The 23,353-nt window shown below is 40.2% G+C and overlaps 1 protein-coding gene across 9 annotated transcripts in view; it reads left to right on the top strand.

Moving 5' to 3' along the window:
* The window catches only part of CEP170 (centrosomal protein 170), a 199,841-nt gene that overhangs the window by 133,230 nt on the left and 43,258 nt on the right, over nt 1–23,353 (top strand). For all 9 annotated transcript variants that reach the window (XM_045008470.1, XM_045008472.1, XM_045008469.1 and 6 more), the window contains 2 exons: nt 6,107–6,233; nt 18,409–20,286. In XM_045008470.1, the coding sequence (XP_044864405.1) occupies nt 6,107–6,233; nt 18,409–20,286 (2,005 nt within the window). The remainder of the gene's footprint in view (nt 1–6,106; nt 6,234–18,408; nt 20,287–23,353) is intronic.

The following is a 23,353-nucleotide window of genomic DNA, read 5'->3' as shown; positions in this document are numbered from 1 at the left end:
TGAGACCTGGTCTTTGAGAAGGCACTGATGTAAAATGTCTGAAAGGCAGTGTGGTTTTGTCAATTAGGCAAAGGACTAGAAGTTCTGCGCCTGTATATATAAATCCATGTGACAGATGTTTGTCATACCTAATACTGGATTCCTGGATGGCATTCAGATACCAGATTGAAGGGTGCAGTCTGATAACCTGAATAGAATAGAAATAGAACAGAATCAGATTGATGCAGGATGATGAATTACATGACTTAAAGAAAGGGCACTACATCTGCTCTTAATTGCCTTGGCAGGACTTATGGTGAAAGATGGTCCAGCAAGAGGTCAGTCGAAATTTATTAAGTTCTTATTTAATAAGACCTTGACACGTGTCTGTGTGCTTACCAGCTGCTAGTGCAAATAAGTTACTTTTAGTTGCTAAGAAACTACCATAGCAGAATCTGTCTTGTTTGGTGGTATGTTAGTTACTGTGAGATCATAATGTTGACATATGTAGTGTATCTAAAATGTATGCTTGAATAGTGACTGTGAGAATATTATTTTGTCCTGCTCCATTACTTTCAGCTGTAAATCCACTGACTTACTGTGTTTTTTCCTGTTTCCTTTTCTTCAGCTTTCAGCTCCCTTGTGTCCTCTCCATCTTCCAATACTATCTAAAGAGGGGGGAGAATTTTTTGTCTTTCTTTAACTGCACACATAGCCAAGTGTTGCGTGTGTGTCTGTGTGTGTAATGTTCTTTGTGCTTGAGTTTCTAGGCTGGTGTTAGTTTATTTGCAGATAAAAGGGGATTATGCCACAATGATAACATGTACCTGATTGTAACCAATGCCAAAAGATGCAGAATGAAGGCTGACACTGTCTCCTAAACTGACTCCACTATGTCTGTTCATTTGAGTTGATTACCGTGGGCTGAATCCTCAGCTGTGACCAGGGAATGTTGAGCACAGCTGAATGCGGAGCTGCAAAGGAATTGTTTATGGCTGCATACTCTTGGGGTTGTCTGCCATCCCCAGCATAGTTTAGAGCAGCTTCAAAGCCGCTCCAAACTGTGCCAGTTGTTAACTGTCCTCTAGGGGCCATAATGTTGGCTGGGGATCAGTGTCACCCCCTGTAATTCTGAACAGGTTCACACTCCATCTATGCTGGTGTTGTGAGGAGTGGCTGGTATAGAGTCACCTATGCTGCTAAATGCCAGTTGTGGATTCTCTCCTGCACAGGAATCCTCATCTGCCTCTTTAGGGCAGGTTTAAATCCCCTTCATGCTGGTGGAGTTTTAAAGTTGGGTGTACTTTAGTTTGCAATATCAGACTGTCTCTTGATAGTCAGAATGCTTAGTAGAACTAGTAGGTTTGTAAATGTTTGGAGATGGAGGGCTTTTGACACAGCTTTATTTATGAGGCTATTCCAAGCCACAAAGGGTGATATCAAAGAAGGTGCAAAGTCATGAGAGGGTAAAGAATGCCAAGAGAATTGTCATAAGAACATCTTGGATATACTGAATAGAGTCAGAGTGAACTCAGGAAGAGATGAAGACAGATGTAGTTGGGGAAGGAGTTAAGGAAGGCTTTGAAAGTAAAAGTAGATTGTACTTAAGCAAAAGAAAAAGAGAAGCTAGTTCAAATTCAAGCATCTGGAGGATGGGAATATGATCATGGCAATAGCCTTTTGGATGAACTAGAGAGAGGATTGCAGTATTTAAAGTACAAAGTTACAAGAATACATACTAAAACTGTTTTCGTATTAGAGAGAAAAAAATAAACATAAGTTTTGGAGACATAGATGAAGAGGCAGGATGAGGCAAGGGCCAGGATATGAGAGTAGAATGAAAAGTAGAAAGGGATTAAAAAATAGATACATGTTGCAAGTCTGGGTGATGGGAAGGGTGAAAGTGGTGTCAGTAGTCATGCAGACGGTGCAGAAGGATTTTCTGGGTGGAAAGATAATTTTCGCCTTAGATGTGTTAAGTTTGAAGTGCTTGTAATACATCAAGAAGAAGATATACATCCAAATGAAGGAGTGAAATTAGCATCTTTCATTGAGGAGATTAGCAACCTTGTATTTCATGGCAATGGTTAAATATTCTGAGATTGGCTGAAATTGAGGGAGTGAATGGAACAAAATAAAACAGAATGGAGTGAGTGAAAGATTTGGATTGATTATATGTAGTTCTTTGACTTCTTAACTTAAAACTATTGCAGCTTAATTATTGAATAAATAATGAACTGCTCAGGCTTCGATTCCAACCATTCAATAACAATATTTTAAAACACTTGTATTTTCTATATTAAACAGCAGCCACTTGCCACCAGAGGTCAGCATGATTTAAGGAAAAAAGCTAATAAAATTTGTTAGAACATTTAGAGAGTTTTTGGTGGGAAAATTAACAAGGTCATTTTTTTTATGAATTTGATTAATGTGATTACTTAACAAGTTTGAGATTAGGATTTATCCCTCTCACCCACAGTTTGAACATAATTTTCAGCAGTCAGATTACTTCAGACTAACCACAGTTTTGTAATCTTTTACTTTGATACTAACATCTTAAAATTTGTCTCTGCTCTTTTACTTCATGGTTTTCTTTAACTTTTTGCACAAAATGGAAGCAGTCTTGTTAAAATTTTGGTACTCTACTTTCAGGTTCATATGCACCAGTTTGATGATATCATGGTCTTGAGCAGCTCTGAATGCCTATGTTCACTTTTTCTGCTCGCTTAAGTAATAGTAGTAGTATATAGCTAGTAAATATTCTGAGGTGTGAGTAAATATATTCTGTATGACTACTTAGCATATTTCATCCATATTAGAACAGTTGAATCATTATGCTTCAAACAGGTTTTATTTTTATAATTTATACTTGCATTGCATTAACTCCTTGACCCTTCAAAACAAACCATTTGGATGTCAGTAAATTCTCTGATCCATTCCTATAGCCAAAGCACTCAGCCTGGAATCTCTGGCAGTCACTTTTTTCCCTTTGGTTAAAAAAACTGCTTTGGCATGACTTAAGGTGTTCTATGTTGCGTACTGTAGGAGTTTTTCAGCCATGTCCTTTAAACCTGAAGCATGTCCGTAGCAATCCTTTGGTGTATAGTCCATAAATCTTACCTGAAGTTATGCTGCTCTCTATGGAGTTTAGAGCTAAAAGTCACAGTAAGGGGTTATTTGATGTTCCAGTTCATTGGGGATGGAGGTAAAAGGAGTGAATAAGGGAAAGTTGGGTCAACGTGAATCGCTTGAGCAGTCAAAGTCTCAAATTTAAATCTGAAACTGTCTGAAAGGGGGATTTGGAAACTCCTTATGCAATATAAGATGATGCTCAGAGGATGTCTCCCTGGTGATTTGTAAGTCTGAGAGGCTGTTGGTACGATTTCTTATAGGAATAACTATAGGATTGGTAACTTAATTTTTTTTATATATCTGTGTCCTATTGGATGTTTTCCAGCATGGTGATGTATGTTAGGCTTAAAAATAAAACTATTTTGTAACTTTATCACTTTTGGTAAGCTATTTGTTATTGTAGTAGAAATTTAAGAAGGAAGATAAGCTGCTTAATGTGACTGTCTTCACAACACAATACTCTAGCAGAGGTTCAGCAACATAACCTGTGGCCCTGAATACTACATAAAAAGTAGGAGTTATATGTTGGCAGTGTAATTAATTTAATTGTCTTCTGAAAGTAAAATATAAAGCTCGTTTTGTTATAATTAATTTTTGGGTCAGCGAAAGCTGGCCATAATATCCTATTCCACAAAATGATAGAGTTCAGACTTCTGATAAAGGTGATTAAGTTCCTGGGTTTATGGGTAGTATAAGTTGAGCTACTCAGATTTCCCTTTAGCATATGGTTCACAGGTGGTTAATTGGTCTCTACATCATATTTTGGCAGGAGTTTTAGTGTTGTAATAAAAACAATACTGTTAATGGGAACAGGAGAAAATGAAGTAAATAAAGTTTAGGATAAACCAAAGAGGAAGATGAATCTTTAGATGTTAACAAAAATCTCTTCAATTAGTCTTTAAATACTGCAAGTTATTTATATAATTCAGTACAATATATGAACTGTTGTAGAAAGGTCTTTCATTCTTTTTGCCATCATTTTGTTCTCCATTGTGGCCAGTAATACACACTTAAAGTAAATGAAAAATTGCCTTAATTTTCTATAAGTAGAACTGAAACTTGTAACATTTGATTTTGAAAAATGAATTCAAATTGCTGGTTTGTCTAATGGCAGAGATCAGGCTGATGGGCTCCTCCTGCATTTCACATTCCTAAAATAGTGTTGGAAGCTAGATTCATAGCATTCTTTGTACTCTTTTGTGTTAGTGATGTTAACTGCATCAGCAGGGGCAATTCAGGACCATGAATTCAAATTTTGACAATTAAATGAGAGAATGATTTTCAGTTGTTTTGTTCTTTAAAATGTATTATTTCTATGTGTGAAGTCTAAACAAATTAATGATTTGGGGTTTTAAACATTTAAAGAAGGATTGAGTGAATGGGGCTGACTCAAAATTAATAAAATAGAGAACCTTTTACTTTAGACACTCAGTAAAATAGTTTGCTGATATTTGCTAATGTCTCAGGACTGTCAGATGATTTAGATAAAATATGTAGGAATTTCAGTCCAGTTCCTAGTGGGAAAACGACCATCACAATAGACCCTTACTGGCACTCTAATTGGAAGTGCGAAGAATTCAGTGGACAAGAGAGATTCGGCTAAACTCTCAAGAGTGCAGGTAGCTCATCCAGATTCTTCGTGAGGTACATTTGTGGGTCTCAGTTCCTCTACCTGTTGTCTAGCTAGAGTTACCCATCTTCACTGGAGATGTAAATTGTCAGTAAAATTTTTCTTTTTAGACTCTTAAAGATGAATTCCCTGCACACAATCCCCTCCACCCCTTGGATCCATCCTATTAGTCTTCATTAACTTCAGTAGAGCCTTTGGAGATATGATTTTTGTTGGGCTATGTGAATGAGTGAGATGCACAGACAGTGATGCTGCGATATGTTAGATGAAATAGCAATATTATATTTGCGTATTTAGAGACCTTTTCCAGAATAATCTTAAATTATACAACAGTCAAATTAAATTGTCATATGATTCAACACATAGACATAAGGACATGTCCTTTATGTAAGCCTAATTTTAAAAGTCTAAACTTTGATTAAAAAGGAAAGCTAATTAAATAGAAATCAAAGCTATTCAAGCATAGTTTCTCTCAGGATATCTTTTATGACCCTGTTCTTTCCAGATCATTGATTCCTTACATTGACAACAGTGATACCTCCAAGACAATCCTGGTTATCTTGTAAACACAATCATTAAATTTTTATCTATACTAAAAATGTCCTCAGCTTCCTTTGTTTTGGCTACAAAAATGCAATTCAGTGTTTTGGCTCATACATTAAGCTATATTATTGGACTTGAACTATACAGTTTATTTATAATTTACAGAGCCAGATACCTTTTCCAGTCACTTCACATTTTCATGTTGAAATACAGTTCCAGACACCTTTATCTTCAGGCAGTTATGTTTACATATGCTACTAATACCCATTATTTTTTGAAGTACTCCAAGTTATCTGGCTTCTCCAATCCTTAAACTAGTCTTCCTGTCAGGGTCAATTTAATAGCTTCCCTTTTACTCTGGAGAAAATATCTGCCTTGCCCTTTCGTTCCCCCCCCCCACACCCCCCTGGAAAACATATATTTATTTTTGAGTGGTTAAAGCCTGCTAGCTCTACCTTTGTCAACAACTTCTTCTAAATTCAGAAATGAAATAATCTTGTTTCACCTAGGCATATATTCTTTCACATAATATATATTGTTTTAATATTCATCTCAGTGGGAAAATGTTGGCAACCACTGCCCAGCCTGTAGTTATTCTGCATCTGTCTAGAGCAATAAAGGATTTAAGACTGTCAATCCAGTATTAACATTAGGATTCTCCAAAATAAATTAAAATGAGTTCCTTTAATATTTGCACTTTCCATGAAAATAATTAAGATTTCAAACACATCTGTGTTTTGATAATATACCAGTTTATCAACTTTATATCACATATTTTTAAGCAAAATCTGCTGTTTCTTGTCTTATTTCTTTTTTTCTTAGGAAGGCTCTTCTGCATCTGGAAGTAAACGTTGGGTGTCCCAGTGGGCTAGTTTGGCTGCTAATCATACACGGCATGACCAGGATGACATGAGGTTGGAGTCATCTGCACCGGCTCCTCTAGAAAACGGTAGGATAATTTGTTGTCGTATTAATTTCTGTAGCAAAGAGTGTGTGGAAGTGAAAGACTTAGTTACAGAACTAGACAAATAGTTTAAATATCACCAGTACTATAGATTCATCATCAGTTACATTTCTGCTAAGTCTTAAAAAAACAAAAAAAAACACAAAAAACAAACCTCATAATTATATTTAATTAGTCCTTATAGTAGGGCTGTCGATCAATCGCAGTTAACTCATGCGATTAACTGAAAAAAAAATCATGATTAATCTCAGTTTTAATTGCACTGTTAAACAATAGAATACCAATTGAAATGTATTTACTATTTTTGGAAGTTTTTCTACTTTTTCAAATATATCAATTTAAATTACAACACAGACTACAAAGTGTGCAGTGCTCACTTTATAATATTTTTATTACACTGTATGTGCACTGTAAAAATGGTAAACAAAAGAAATAGTATTTTTCAATTCACCTCAAACAAGTACCTTAATGCAATCTCTTTATCTTGAAAGTGCAACTTACAAATGTCGATTATTTTTTTGTTACATAACTGCACTCAAAAACAAAAAAATGTAAAACTTTAGAGCTTATAAGTCCTCTCAGTCCTACTTCTTATTCAGCCAATTGCTAAGACAAACAAGTTTGTTTAAATTTACAGGAAATAATGCTGCCCTTTTCTTATTTCAAATGTCACCAGAAAGGGAGAACAGGCATTCACATGGCACTTCTGTAGCGAGTATTACAAGGTATTTATGTGCCAGATATCCTAAACATTTGTATGCCCCTTCATGCTTCAGCCACCATTCCAGAGGATGTGCTTCCATACTGATGACGCTCGTTAAAAAAAATGTTAATTAAACTTTGACTGAACTCCTTGGGGGAGAATAGTATGTCTGCTGCTCTGTTTTACCAGGATTCTGCCATGTATTTCATATTATAGCAGTCCCAGCATATGTTGTTCGTTTTAAAAACACTTTCACTGCAGATTTGACAAAACTCAAAGAAGGTACCAATGTGATATTTTTAAAGATAGCTACAACACTCAACCCAAGGTTTCAAGTATCAGAGGGGTAGCCGTGTTAGTCTGGTTCTGTAGAAGCAGCAAAGAATCCTGTGGCACCTTATAGACTAACAGACGTTTTGCAGCATGAGCTTTCGTGGGTGAATACCCACTTCTTCGGATGCAAGTGGTGGAAATTTCCTGGGGCAGGTATATATAAGCAAGCAAGAAGCAAGCTAGAGATAACGAGGTTAGATCAATCAGGGTGGATGAGGCCCTGTTCTAGCAGTTGAGATGTGAAAACCAAGGGAGAAGAAACTGGTTCTGTAATTGGCAAGCCATTCACAGTCTTTGTTTAGTCCTGAGCTGATGGTGTCAAATTTGCAGATGAACTGGAGCTCAGCAGTTTCTCTTTGAAGTCTGGTCCTAAAGTTTTTTTGCTGTAGGATGGCCACCTTAAGATCTGCTATTGTGTGGCCAGGGAGGTTGAAGTGTTCTCCTACAGGTTTTTGTATATTGCCATTCCTAATGTCTGATTTGTGTCCATTTATCCTTTTCCTTAGAGACTGTCCAGTTTGGCCGATGTACATAGCAGAGGGGCATTGCTGGCATATGATGGCATATATTACATTGGTGGAAGTGCAGGTGAATGAACCGGTGATGTTGTGGCTGATCTGGTTTGGTCCTGTGATGGTGTTGCTGGTGTAGATATGTGGGCAGAGTTGGCATCGAGGTTTGTTGCATGGATTGGTTCCTGAGCTAGAGTTACTATGGTGTGGTGTGCAGTTGCTGGTGAGAATATGCTTCAGGTTGGCAGGTTGTCTGTGGGCGAGAACTGGTCTGCCACCCAAGGCCTGTGAAAGTGTGGGATCATTGTCCAGGATGGGTTGTAGATCCCTGATGATGCGTTGTAGGGGTTTTAGCTGGGGACTGTATGTGATGGCCAGTGGAGTCCTGTTGGTTTCTTTCTTGGGTTTGTCTTCCAGTAGGAGGCTTCTGGGTACACGTCTGGCTCTGTTGATCTGTTTCCTTATTTCCTCGTGTGGGTACTGTAGTCTTGAGAATGCTTGGTGGAGATTTTCTAGGTGTTGGTCTCTGTCTGCAGGGTTAGAGCAGATACGGTTGTACCTCAGTGCTTGGCTGTAGACAATGGATCTTGTGGTGTGTCCGGGATGGAAGCTGGAGGCATGAAGGTAGGCATAGCGGTCGGTAGGTTTTCGGTATAGGGTGGTGTTGATGTGACCATCACTTATTTGCACCGTGGTGTCTAGGAAGTGGACCTCCCGTGTAGATTGGTCCAGGCTGAGGTTGATGGAGGGGTGGAAGCTGTTGAAATCGTGGTGGAATTTTTCCAGAGTCTCCTTCCCATGGGTCCAGATGATGAAGATGTCATCGATGTAGCGTAGGTAGAGAAGGGGCGTGAGTGGACGGGAGCTGAGGAAGCGTTGTTCCAGGTCAGCCATAAAAATATTGGCATATTGTGGGGCCATACGGGTGCCCATAGCGGTGCCACTGATCTGGAGATATATATTGTCAGCAAATTTGAAATAGTTGTGTGTGAGGATAAAGCCACAGAGCTCAGCAACCAGGTGTGCTGTGGCATCATCAGGGATACTGTTCCTGACAGCTTGTATTCCATCAGTATGTGGGATGTTGGTGTAGAGAGCCTCTACATCCATGGTGGCCAGGATGGTGTTTTCTGGAAGGTCATCAATGCATTGTAGTTTCCTCAGGAAATCAGTGGTGTCACGGAGATAGCTGGGAGTGCTGGTAGCATAGGGTCTGAGTAGAGAGTCTACATATCCAGACAGTCCTTCAGTGAGAGTTCCAATGCCCGAGATGATGGGGCGTCCAGGATTTCCGGGTTTGTGGATCTTGGGTAGTAGATAGAATAACCCTGGTCGGGGCTCTAAGGGTATGTTGATTAGTTCTGGTGTTAGTGTAGGGAGTGTCCTGAGTAGATGGTGCAGTTTCTTAGTGTATTCCTCAGTGGGATCTGAGGGAAGTAGCCTGTAAAATTTAGTATTGGAGAGTTGTCTGGCGGCCTCCTTTTGGTAGTCAGACCTGTTCATGATGACAACAGCACCTCCTTTATCAGCCTCTTTGATTATAATGTCAGGATGGTTTCTGAGGCTGTGGATGGCATTGCGTTCTGCACGACTTAGGTTGTGAGGCAAGCGATGTTGTTTTTCCACAATTTCTGCCTGTGCACGTCGGCGGAAGCATTCAATGTATAGGTCCAGACTGTCATTTCGACCCTCAGGAGGAGTCCATGTGGAGTTCTTCTTCTTGAGCTGTTGGTGGGAGGGTAATTGTGTATCCGTGCGCTGTTCAGTGTTGTCCTGAAAGAATTCTTTGAGTCGGTTTAAGAATCTGAAGTGCCTTCCAAAATCTGAGAGGGACAAGATGTGGAGCATGCTTTCAGAAGTCTTAAAAGAGCAACACTCCGATACAGAAACTACAGAACGTGAACCACCAAACAAGAAAATCAACCTTCTGCTGGTGGCATCTGACTCAGATGATGAAAATGAACATGCATCAGACTGCACTATTTTGGATTATCAAGCAGAACCCATCACCAGCATGGATGCCTGTCCTCTGGAATGGTGCTTGAAGCATGAAGGGACGTACGAATCTTTAGCGCATCTGGCATGTAAATGTCTTGCGACGCCAGCTACAACAGTGCTATGCAAACACCAGTTCTCACTTTCAGGTGACATTGTAAACTAGAAGCAGGCAGCATTGTCTCCTGCAAATGTAAACAAACTTGTTTGTCTGAGTGTGAGTGACTAGCTGAACAAGAAATAGGACGGAGTGCACTTGTAGGCTCTAAACTTTTACTGTTTTATTTTTAATGCAATTTTTTGGTACATAATTCTACATTTATATGTTCAACTTTCATGAAAATGACGTTGCATTACAGTATTTGTATGAGGTGAATTGAAAAATACTATTTTTTTATAGTATAAATATTTGTAATAAAAATAAATATAAACAGAGTACTGTATACTTTGTATTCTGTGTTGTAATTGAAATCAATATATTTGAAAATGTAGAAAATATCCAGAAATATTTAAATAAATGGTATTCTATTGTTTAACAATGCGATTAATCACAATTCATTTGTTTAATTGCTTGACAGCCCTGCTTTATATTAATGATAAAATAGGCCGAACAATATAGAAAAAAGGTTATTGGTACCTATATTGGGAAAATATAAAAGGAGACATTCATTTAAGATTCAGTTTGTGTAAGCTTGTCAGATCTTTTTATTAGTATATTTCCCTGTATATACCCCTTCCCACTGAGCTTTAGTGCACTGAACAGTAAACAGTCAACCTGAAACTTCAACTGTACGGTCCAAATAAACATTCTAAGCATAATTTGATATTGCTATCATCAGAACGCCTATGCAGTTGCCAAACCACATTATCCTGTCTCTTCTGAGTGGCAAGTGTTCAGGCTCCCTCCTTCTTTTATTAACAACTTTTCCAGACTTTTTTATTTGAAATATGCTGTTCCTCATGTTGTGCATTAAAACATATATTTGACTGTGAAGGAGGTGATCCCTTTGTTTACTTTTTCTCTTCTTTTTACCTTTATTTGTAAAAGTTCAATGCAGAACACAGGGTTGATTATTTAAACACAGATTCTTGAAAATCAAAGGTTCTAGTGCAAGGTTTATAAGGTTATAAATTTTAAATCCTGCCCAGGTTTCTTTTTGTTCTTTGTTTTATGGTGCTAGCACAATTGGGTCCTCATCTATCACTAGAGCTCTCAAACGCTGTGATGATAATGATGTATTTAAATTCTTACTGTAAATATTACACATTTATATAGCTGTTTCTATCTTAAAGCATTACTATAAAATGGACTGAAAATCACAGGGCGATATAGTCTCACTGAGTTTTCTAACTATTGAAATGAGCATACTATTAATTGACTAGGAACTCATGAGCTACTACTCCAGTGCTTTATATTGCTGTCCTGCAACCAAGGCATGTCTGTTTTGTTTTGTTCTGTTTTGTTTTGTTCATGACACTGAAATGAATGTAATATCAAAATTCCACCCTAAAACCACAGTATTCTCTTGCAATCATGTTGGCTGCAGTGCAGGGATAATGTCTTGGAGGAATTTTCTGCTGGACTAATTTAGGAGTTAGTGTGCATGACTTCGTTGTGAAAAATGGATGACTTTGTAATTCTTACCAATGATACAAAGTTAAAACTTCTTTAGTCTCAGATAACTACAGAAGCATATTAAAAATAGAAGTATTTAGCACCTGGCATTCCGCAACACACAGTACCAGCAACTAGCACAATTACAAAGGGTAGTGTGCAGAGAGCTGTTACTGGAAATGCTGAGTAAAATGAATATTTCTCTCTACTTTTACTATAGTTAATATTTATTGTAGAAATGTCTAAATATATATTCTTTGAGTGCTTTTCCCTATGAGTCCAGAAATTTTTCAGCATCCATTGACCCACATATACACAGTAGCTTCCCTCATATTCCAAGGGTAGAAGAGGATTGATGCCTCTCCAGTTCCTTCTTGCCGCTGAATGGCCTGAGTCAGAATCATGTCTTCCTTCACTCCATGCATTACCTGTAAAGTAAACTCATTGTAAATACTTTTATATTTTAGCTTAGTAGTTATAGTTAGTATACCATTCGGGGGAAAGCCTCCCTGGTCCCAAAACCATGCACTTGCAGAAATGTCTGAGATTTTTTCCCCTCAGTGATACCCATAGGGATGGCTCAAGCATCGTCTATCGCCACACTGCATGCTGGTAAAAGGGAGCGGAGCTGTCCCTGACACACCTCAGTTCCTTCTTACCGCCAGTGACAGTTGTCGGAGCAATCCAGACTTGTTAATTCAAGTGCTTTCCTCACTCCTTTCTGTATAAAGATCCTATTTGTTGTAAATTAGTGGTTTTAGTTATAGTTAGTTTAGACTATTTTAGTGCTAGGTTTCCATTTTTATGATTTTTTTTTTTACCACTTTTTATCTTTTGGTACCAATATCAGTATCAGAATGATACTTCATTTGGTGGGATTTAAGTCCTTCTGCATCTGTGCAAAGCCCATACCGGTCAGCGGTCCACATCTGGCCGCTTGAAATGTTTGCGGGAATCCCATGTTAGTAACAAGTGTCACATTTGCAAAGATTCAAGCCCCACTCAAAAAAACCAGGGTGGGGAGGCTTATGTGCTTGCCTAAGGACACAGCACTTTGACCCCTGTTGGAATTAACACATGGAGAAATTGCCCCAAGTTTATCAACTTCGATACAGAGCGCTTCATTGGAGATGCCGGCTGGTCCTCAGGACTGTTCCCTCGTACTGAAGAAAAGGCTTAGGCCTTTCTCAAGTTCAGTTCCTCGCTGAACTTAGTCAGTCCTGAAGCCAGACAGCGGCAGACACTCAAAGTGTTCAGGGGAGAGAGACCCCGCTGGAATGCTTTGTCTCCCAAGAGAGGATTGTCACCTCCAGAGTCTGTGCCAGGTCTGCCGAGGCCATCCCCTGAAAACTCTCAACTAGGAACAATTACCTGGCTAAGTGGAAGCACTTCTCCAGAATTGGACACCCCTGGACTATCTGCTAGCTCTAAAACAGAGTTTGACTATCAGATCTATAAGGATCCATATGGCAGTTGTTTCAGCCTTCCACTTCTTGGTGGATAATAGATCCCTTTTCTCAAACCCCATTGTCACCTGATTCCCAAAGGGCTTGGTCAAATTATAGCCACATATACAAGACCCCATCCCTTGGGATCTGAACTTATTCTTAGCAAAATTGATAGGACCTCCCTTCGAGCCCCTGGCCACTTTTTCCCTCCTTCAACTTTCCATGAAGGTAGCATTTTTGGTGACTATTACCTCAGGCAAAAGGGTGGGCAAGTTGAGAACTCTGGTACAGTTTTCTATAAGAATAAAATTTATATCCACTATTGTCCAAAATTTCTCATGAAAGTAGTCTTTAATTTCCATGTTAACCAAGCAATTTATTTGCCCACATTCTTTCCAAAACCCCATGCGCATAGGGATGAGGAAAAGCTTCATGCAGCTGTGAGAAGGGTTTTAGCTTTCTACCTGGAGTGGGCTAAATCTTATTAGATCTTCTATTCAGTGGTTTGTAGCAATTGCAGACAGACATAAGGGCCAACCATATTCCACTCAGAGAATCTCATCCCAGATCTCTTAGTGCATTTGTTTATGCTAGCAACTAACTAATACAATCCCGCCAGCTAGAATGTTGACACATTCTACTAGAATGCAGGCAGCTTTTGCAGCTTTCTTGGTGCAAGTGCTGATCACAGACATTTGTAAAGCAGCAACCTATTCATCACTCCACACTTTTGCTTCTCATTAATGGCATTTCCCGTCAGTCCAGTTTCAGATGGGTCATCTTACAATCATTCTTCAGGTAGGCTCCGAACCCACCTCCATGTATATTTGCTTGTGAGTCACCTACAGTGGAATAGATATGTTCAATCACTCAGAAAAGAAAGAAGGGTTACCTACCATTCTATAACTGTTCTTCGAGATGTGTTGCACGTGTGCATTCTGTGACCCGCCCACCGTCCCCTCTCTGTCAGAGTCTGTCCGGTATGAAGGAACTGAGGGAGGATCGGGCAGCTCTGCTTTCATACCAGCACGCAGTGGTGCGTAGCGACAGGTAACCACCTCAGTGGCTACCACTGAGGGCTTTGACATCTGTGCATGTGCACACCTAAATTGGAATGGACATGTGCAACACATCTTGAAGCACAACAGTTATGGAAAGGTAGGTAACTGGTTTTTTTTCACCCCAATAATCTTTATGGTAGGCTGTTACTATTCCAGGGTGAGCTGTACTTTTGATCCCTCACTCAGTTTCTCTGTGCACATCTTTTCCAAGTGATAGGCCTGCACCACCTGTACTTCTCTCAGGATGGAATCCTTTTAGACTGGGTCCCCAGGTCATGGCACCCCTGTTCAAAACTACATCCTCAGAAGGTCCAAATCGATTTTGACCCCTCCATCCAGGAGCCTGAGAGCAGTATGAAAGCTTATTGACAGAGAACAGCTTGTTCCAAACAGAGTACTGCTTATTTATCCACAGGAAAACAACAGAGGAAACAACAATGGCAATGAAAAAGCAAAACACCTATATGCATATTATCAGGGGCAGCGCTAGCTTTTTTGCTGCCCCAAGCACGGCAGTCAGGCAGCCTTCAGCAGCATGCCTGCGGGAGGTCCACCGGTCCCACAGATTCGGCGTACCTGCCGCCAAATTGCCGCTGAATCCACGGGACCGGCGGACCTCCCGCAGGCAAGCTGCCGAAGGCTGGCTGACTGCCACCCTCGCAGGGACCGGCAGGGCGCCCCCCACGGCTTTGCCGCCCCAGGCATGCGTTTGGAGCGCTGGTGCCTGGAGCCACCGCTGCATATTATCTTACCTAAACCTTTTCCTTATCTTTCAAGTTTAGGTTGTGCTGCCCCATGCCCTTGGCTAGGGAAGCCACTGGTCCAGTATTGAGAGGTTTGTCCCCTGTCCAGTACAGGGACAAAATTGGATGAGGAATGCCATTTTAAGAGCATGCTGCTCCACTCACCTCAGCTGGCATGGAGCGGTCCTAAAAATACTGACCCCCATGCAGCGTGGCTTTGCATGCTCTGTGTGTGCAAGGTCATGCCAGCGAATGCGGACCTATGCTGTTCCCAGAAGTACTGGAATGTCTGCTATTCCAGAAACATGTGAGTGGCCACCTTACCCTTGTCGAAGGCATTTCCCCCCCCCCCCAGCATGGGGCTGAACAAGGTAGACTGTGGTCCTGCAGCCTCTACCTTTGTCTGACCCTTCAGTTAGTATCTCTTCCCAATCACAGACAGTCTTTTATCCATTTCAAAGTCCCTCTGTCCTGGGACACCTGAACCTGGTCAATCTCCCTGATTGGGATGGAGGCAGACTTCATTCATTATATTGTCTATTTGAGAGCCAGCAATTTGGACTGTCTACAGTCATTGTCTTTGGGTGCCTGCAGACCAAAACTAAGATTGATTTAATCCTATGTTAACTTTTAGCCAGCAACACTTTGCTGTCTTGGTATTTTGCAAGTTGACTGCCCTCTCCTTTTCCTCCTGTGTGACATTGTCTACCCTGGGCAAATGTGTTATATTAGAAACAGTATTTAATAGCACAACGTTGAATATGATTTTGCCCACAGAGTGGAAAAGGACATTTTAAAACATGTTAGTTGGTGATGGGAGGATCCCCAATAAATGGAGTCTTACATAAGTGAGGTGCTGATGGTTCTTATTCTCAGGTGGGCAGGGAAAGATGTTTAATGGAGGACTAAAGAATGTCTGAAACAGGACTTTGAGGACTCTGGGCTTCATAGAAAAAATATTTTTTCAATGTGGTTCCAGGCTGCAAGGCCAAATGACACACAGCCCTCAAAGTACATATTCCAGCCAGCAATTGAGTCACAGAGGATCTCTTTATTACACAAAGCTGAGGGAAAAGGAGCTGGGGCAGATTCAGTCTTATCAGCTTGATGAAGCCACTATGTTTAGAGACATTGATTGCTTCTTTTTGCATTAAATGAAGTCAGCAAAAGAATTAAAATAGAGAATATTAGTGAGCTGTTGAACTTCCATGTTGGACGTGTTCACTTTTTGTGACTAAAAGCAGTAGAAACAAGTGGAAATCTGACCATCTTCTGCAGAGCAATTTTGCATAGCATGTAGGACTGGAGGGAGTGGAAACCCTAGAACGCCCACACAATTAAAGTACTGGAGTGGTAGGTCCCATATTTCCTGGCATTATTCTCAGACTTACAGGGGTAAATCTTTTTTGTTTTTCTTACTATTTTTTCTCTTTGGTTTTAAAAACACGTGCTACCAGCTTTGTGATCCTGCATGAGCCTAAAGACTGTAGCAGACTTCATGACACACACAGTTTAAACTTAAGTAATTTGGAGTTTGGTAACAGCCATTTGAAGTTACTAGACTCAAGAAGTACCAGATTGTTTCAGCAATGCAGCTTTACAATTAATCATTGTCCTGAGAAAAATAGATTTACTATGCATTTACAACAGCCACAATATCATAACTTCTGTACTTGTTTGCAGTTATTGTAGCTGTGTCAGTCTCATGATATTAGAGAGAGACGCTTACACAGAGTTTGGCAGCTTGTCTCATTCACAACAGAAGTTGGTCCACCTTGTCTCTCTAATGACTTCTATAGTCTATTAAGAATCTGGGTCCTGCAGGGTACCAGTAACATAAACAAAAGTCCTTAAACATTTCATAGAATTAGAAATGTAAAGATGGAAAAGACCTGTTAGATCATCTAGACCAGGGATGGGCAAACTTTTTGGTCCGAGGGCCTCATCTGAGTGGCGAAATTGTATGCAGGGCCATGAATGTAGGGCTGGGACAGGGGGTTGGGGTGCGAGAGGGAGTGCGTGGTGTGGGAGGGGGCTCTGGGCAGGGGCTTGGTGTGCAGGAGGAGTATGGGGTGCAGCAGGGCGTGCGGAGTGCGGGAGGGGGCTTGGCAGGGGGTGCGGAGTGCAGGAGGGGGTTTGGCAGGGGGTTGGGCTGCAGGAGGTGTGCGGGGTGTGGCAGGGGGTTCAGGGCAGGGGGTTGGGATGCAGGAGGGGGTGCGGAGTGTGGGGGGGGACTCAGGGCAGGGAGTTGAGGTATAGGAGAGTGAAGCAGGGGATTCAAAGCCGGGGTTTAGGGGGCTCAGGGCAGGGGTTTGGGGTGCGGGGTACAGGAGAGGTTCAGGCTGTGGGCTCCGGCCCAGTGCCGCTTACCTCAAGCAGCTCCATAGTGGCAGCAGTGCGCAGCGGGGCTAAGCCAGGCTCCCTACCCGCACTGGCCCCGCGCCGCTCCCAGAAGTGGCCAGCATGTCCAGCAGTGGCTCCTGGGGGTGGAGTGGAGCATGCGGCTCTGCCGCATGCTGCCCTCACCTGTGGGTACCACCTCTGAAGCTCCCATTGGCCACGGTTTCCTGTTCCCAGCCAGTGGGAGCTGTGGGGGACGGTGCTTGCAGGCAAGGGCAGCACACGGAGCCCTTTGCTCTCCTCCTTCCCCAGGGGTCGCAGGGACATGGTGCCAGCCACTTCCAGGAGCGGTGTGGGGCCAGGGCAGGCAGGGAGCCTGCCTTAGCCCTGCTGCGCCGCAGGGCTGGCAATCCCGCAGGCCAGTTTGAAAGCCCTGATGGGCCAGATCTGACCTGCGGGACATAGTTTGCCCTTCCTGATCTAGACACAGTGGATCTCTAGCTTTTTCATTCTGCAGACCATTCCCACCAAGAGTGTCTCCCGTAGACCCACCTTCTTATCCATCACCCAAATCCTACGCTGCTTGAATTCAAATTGTTTAATTTTGTATACAGCCAGGAAATACTCGAGGCTACTGATGGCCCATACTCAACAGTTTGAGAACCACTTTTCTGGTCTTTAGATTTTCAACCTTGTGGTCATGAACACAAGGTGGTTCACAAGTGGGTGACTGTCCGGTCACAGCCAAAATTCGCCAGTTGTGGAAGGAAAATAAGCCCGTTTGTTAGCAAGCAGATACCAGGACCAAGAGAGAAGATCGCTCTCTCTCTTCTTATTCCTGCCCTACTCCCACTGTAGTTTTTCATCTTCCTTTGTCCAACCATGCAAAACACCAAGTTCCAGGGAAGATGCTGCTTAAAGATAATACATAGCTCTGTGCATTTGATTGCTAGGGGATCCCTGTATGAAACCACAGCTGACACGCACAAGAATTTCATTACTTTGACAGATGTTCATTTCATATCAGTGCTTTGATGTGTGCTACAAAGGCTTGTCACAGAGTGAAATATTCCCTTGTTTCTATCAGAACCTTCATGTGCCATACTGTAGCATAAAAGTATTTTTACTAATAGATAATATTTTTCTCCAGTATCTTAAAATGTCTTTTCTGTGACTAATAGATTGATGAAAGTAGTTGACTGGTTTAATACTCTATTGTCTCGTGGTTTAGGAGGGGTTTAGGAGGACTTTTAAATGTCATTTCACAAAAGACAAAGTTCCAATTCTCTGTGCAATAGAAATAATGTAATCTGTTAATTACTTCTATGTAGCCTTAAGAATGCATGTTTCCATTAGCAGATTTGCTCTTCAGTCACTGATTTCCGAAAGGTTTTTTCATTCTGTTTTTAGATACTGATATCAGTGAATCTGGTGTTTCAGTTAGAAGTACTAGCTCAGCCACTTCTGTGACTAGCCAAGGTGAACGAAAGAGGAGAACACTTCCACAGCTTCCAAAAGAGGAAAAAGCCACTGAAAGTTCAAGAGCAAAGGTTACATCTCATCAGAGATCAGAGATAGGTGAAAAACAAGACACAGAACTTCAAGAGAAAGAAACTCCAACTCATGCATACCAAAAAGAAATGCCACAAGATGGAGGTAGTAGGAGCATGGCTAAGGCAAACAGGACAATGAATGGCCTTACTTCTAAACCTGGTGGAGACAACAAAGTGTCTTCTCACCCCATTAGCTGCTCTTCTTTCAGTAAAGAGAAAAGTGAAATTGTCAGGGAAACTTCAGTTGTAAAGCTAGCTTTAGCTAAAATTCAACAGCAAGAGCAAAAGGAGCAGGCACATAGGACTTCAACTAAAGTGTCTTCAGCTAAACTTATTGCCAATCAAGTTGAGAAAGGTAGAGAGGAGACTCCTACTCTGCATAAAATGTTGGATAATCATCAAGAAAAAGCCCCAGGACATTCCACAAGTAAAGCAGAAATGAAGATTGTACAAAGTGAAGGGAAAAGAAAAAAAACAGAGGAAATTATAAAAGGCCAAACTCCAAAAGGATTTGGAGGAGAGAAGAAAGAATCTTCAAAACCGTTAGTGAGACAAGGCAGCTTTACTATAGATAAACCTAGCACAAATATACCTATAGAACTTATTCCTCATATTAATAAACAAACTGGATCTACTCCCCCTTCTTTTGCTTTAACCTCCACAAACAGAATACGTGAGAGAAGTGATTCTGTGGACACTGATTCTAGTCTGGATACAACACTTATTTTAAAAGACACAGAAGCAGTAATGGCGTTCCTTGAAGCTAAATTACGAGAAGAAAACAAAACAGATGAAGGACCTGAAACTCCTAGCTATAACAGAGATAATTCTATATCACCTGAGTCAGATGTAGACACTGCTAGCACAATCAGTCTGGTTACTGGTGACACTGAAAGAAAAACCACTCAAAAGCGAAAGAGCTTTACTACCCTCTATAAAGATAGATGTTCCACTAGTTCTCCTTCCAAAGATGTTTTAAAATCTTCTTCTGCAACAAATGCTAGAGAAAAGATAGAAAAGAAAACTAAAAGCCGATCTTCAGATGCTGGTTCAAGAGCAGAGGGTCGTAAACTTGTGCAACCCAGTGGAAGAATGAGGCAACCTTCAGTAGATTTAACAGATGATGACCAAACATCTAGTGTACCTCATTCTGCCATATCTGATATCTTGTCTTCTGACCAAGAAACTTATTCTGGCAAATCACATGGAAGGGGTCATTTTACCTCTGCAGATGAACTCTTACATTCCAAAATGGAAGGCAGTAAGTCAGCTAAATCAAAGACCTCTCCTGTTACAACTGGGCAATCCAGTAAGTCAATCACTCTTCCAAGGCCTCGTCCCACGAGGACTTCTCTCTTGCGCAGAGCACGACTTGGTGAAGTCTCAGATAGCGAACTTGCTGATGCAGATAAAGCTTCAGTGGCTTCTGAAGTGTCCACTACAAGTTCTACATCAAAGCCTCCCTCAGGAAGGAGAAATATCTCCAGAATTGACTTACTTGCCCAACCACGCAGAACTAGGCTCGGTTCTTTATCAGCACGTAGTGACTCTGAAGCAACAATAACTAGAAGCACTGCCTCATCTCGTACTGCAGAAGCCATCATTAGAAGTGGTGGAAGATTAACACCATCAGCAGATAGTAGTAAAGTTTCTGCTAGAACTAGAGCTAATAGCATTTCTCGACTTTCTGATTCTAAATCCAAATCATTGACCTCCGCCCATAATTCTCCATCAGGTATGTGAGTTTATTTGGATTTAGTCTTTTTCACTACTTGATATTTTGTTTATTTTCTTGGGTTTTTCTCTTTTTATAAGTGTTAAACTAATAATGCTTTATTATGAAGTATTAACTCAAACTTTAGTAGAAGCAGTCCTCCTCTTTTCAGAAAGAAGCTCCATTAGTTATCGTTGCAGATATTTTTAAATTTAATACAAGAACAAGAGATTTTAATTCCTTAGCCATTTGGTTTATGATTTTTACCAGAAACTTCCAAAAAACTATAGTATCTGGGGTGCTCAAATGGTGCAGTGATTGGCATAGTACAAAAATGTAGATATACTAGAAACCTCTTTTGCTTGGGTCAGTATTCTAAAAGTTTAGAAGGTCAGCAGCACTGTTCGGTGAGGTAAAAAATAAGGAAATGTGTTTGAAAGTTTGTAAGTATGCAAAACTATGAGTGTAGTCTGAGGAAGGCATGGAGCATCAACAAGATAAATGCAAGGTAATTTAAGATTAGCTTCTAAAAGTACAAAAGTGTAATTTAATTACAAAAATAAGCAAAGAAAGAAGTAACAAATAGAAAAATATATATACTTCTAAACACAAAAATACTGAATGAAATATTCCCAAACTAAATGGCTTGTGTGTTAACCCAAATCTATTTCACTCTCAAGGGCTTCAGGCCTGTCCTGGAACAATTTCTGCTACTTATTCCTATGTGAAAAAAGAGGATCTGTATTTACAGAGGCCAGATCTCTTCTTCCTCTCAGATCACTTATTGTCAAAATTGTTGATTCAGTGTCTCTGACATTTCTCCTATTATTTAATAGTCACATGAAAAAATATTACAGTTAATAGTTTTGAGCCTACCACTTTAACGGTAATCTTGTTTAAAAATTGACATATGACAATGGAAGAAAAGGCAATGTAAGAGATTATTAGCTAGTTTTCAAGTATCTATGACACAGCTAGTTAAAGAACCTAAAGAAGAATGCTTATGTTTAAATAAGTCATCTTGTTTATCAGTTTATTCATGGTAACTAGTGCTTTTCTCGTCTTTTGAACTTTAATACTGCTGAGTACAGATTTTTTCTTCAAAAGCACCAGATGACATATTTGTTGTACTTGAATGGCTCCTTTGCATTCACTGATGTGAATGGTCCTCAGAACAGTGTATTATACTTCCCATCTCCACCTGTTATACAAACATTTCTATATTTTTTTACACACTGACTATTTTTTTTATATAAACCAAGCTGTTTTGGCAAAACCATTGCCATTGCTGATATATAACTTGCATATTTAGTAGTTAGTAACTTCTGTTGTGCTGCTTATCAATATTTATTGCCTTGAGAGGTAAATACTGGTTAAATCACAGGTTAATTTAAATCTATTCCTTGAACAATAAATCTTAATGTTCCCTGAAATGTGAAGTCACGTGTATTGTTACATTCTGAATGTTGTCTTCAGAAATGCCAGTAATCCTCATGAATTCAAGTGAAACTAAAAATAAATAAAAAATACCCCATCTACCCTAATACTTTAAAAGGGAGATGAAGGTATTTTTCCCAGCATATTATCTGTCGGGGTATTTATCAGGCACGTTTAATACTGATGGTTCAACCAGAATCTGAGATTTGTGTGTCCAATCGACTGACTGTAACATCAGTTCAGGCAAAACAGTTACTTCTGAGGAGCTAGTTAGGTTGCATTAATTTACAAGGTTGATTTGATTAACATTAGCTATCATTATTCCAAATCCTGGTGGTATTGAGCCTTGAAGAGGTAAACACTAAAGATTTCTTGTTTTGTCAAATGATTGTTTTCTGTTTTCAACAAAAGTATGAGTCAGGAGGAAGGGTGTTTTTTTTGGTAAAATATGAACTACAGTGTGCTTACTGGCTTCCATATGACTGTTATAATTAAGTATTCAGCTCCTTTAACAATGGGGAATGCTTTAGTCTGTTACAGTTCTCATTCCTGCAACGTTCTTGTTGATTTAACTGCATTCCATGGTCAAAACCTACTGTGGTTTTTTTAGAAAATATTTGCAGTTTCAAAGGGAAAAGCTGAAAAGCTTGCCACCTTATGAGCTGTCTATCCCAAGCTAACCAAACAGATAAAAAGGGCATACCACCTTTGTTTGGAATATTTTCAGTAGAAAGACTACTACTCTTTAAAAAAAGCAAACCTTATAATTATAAACACTAAAATTTATGGAAAACAAAAGTATGAGTGTAAAGTGTAAAAAAAAAAATAATAAAGCAGTTAACAAAACAGTCAAAGCCAATATCAGAGAGAAAATATGATCTAATAAACTCTTCAGGCACTATGTGGCTGTTTCACAATCTTACTTTGTGACTTGTGGCCATGCTGCTATGAGCATGTGTACATTACAGAAATTTGTGTCTGCGTAGCTATACTAGTGTAACAGTCCCTAATGTACACAGACCCCTAGTCACACTGTGCCTCTATTTGCCTCATTCTAAAATTATGACAATCATTGCTCACCTCAGCAGGTTGTTAAGATGCTTCATTCATTATTTTATTAATTTGTAAAGTCATTTAAAGACCATTAGATGAAAGTGTTTATATATAAGGAGCCTTGGAATTATCTTAAGCCACAGTTGCAGAAACTATCTGAATCCTGCATCCCAAGCAAGGGGGAAAATTTGTAGGGAAGGGTTGCAGTGCAAGTTGGATGAGCAAGCATCTCAAACAGGTTATTAAGAGAAAGTTTATAAAGAATGAAAGATGGGAAGGACCAGCAAGGAAAGCTACCTCTTGGAGATCAGAAAGTGTAGGGAAAAAGTGAGAACTGCCAAAAGCCAAGCAGAATTGGACCTTTCAAAGGAAATTAAAACCAATAATAAAAGGTTCCATAGCCATACAAATAAAAAGAGAAAACAAGGAAAGAAGTGGGCCCACTAAGTACTGAGGATGGGATGGAGATTAGAGATAATCTAGGCATGGCCCAACACCTAAACATAAGAACATAAAAACAATCATATTGGGTCAAACCAGAGGTCCATCTAGCCCAGTATCTTACACCAGGTGCTTCAGAGGGAATGAACAGAACCAG

Source organism: Mauremys mutica, chromosome 3, assembly GCF_020497125.1.
Source record: "Mauremys mutica isolate MM-2020 ecotype Southern chromosome 3, ASM2049712v1, whole genome shotgun sequence".
Classification (NCBI taxonomy): Eukaryota; Metazoa; Chordata; order Testudines; family Geoemydidae; genus Mauremys; species Mauremys mutica.
Note: the sequence above shows the minus strand (reverse complement) of the source record. Positions and strands in the feature narration are given on the sequence as shown.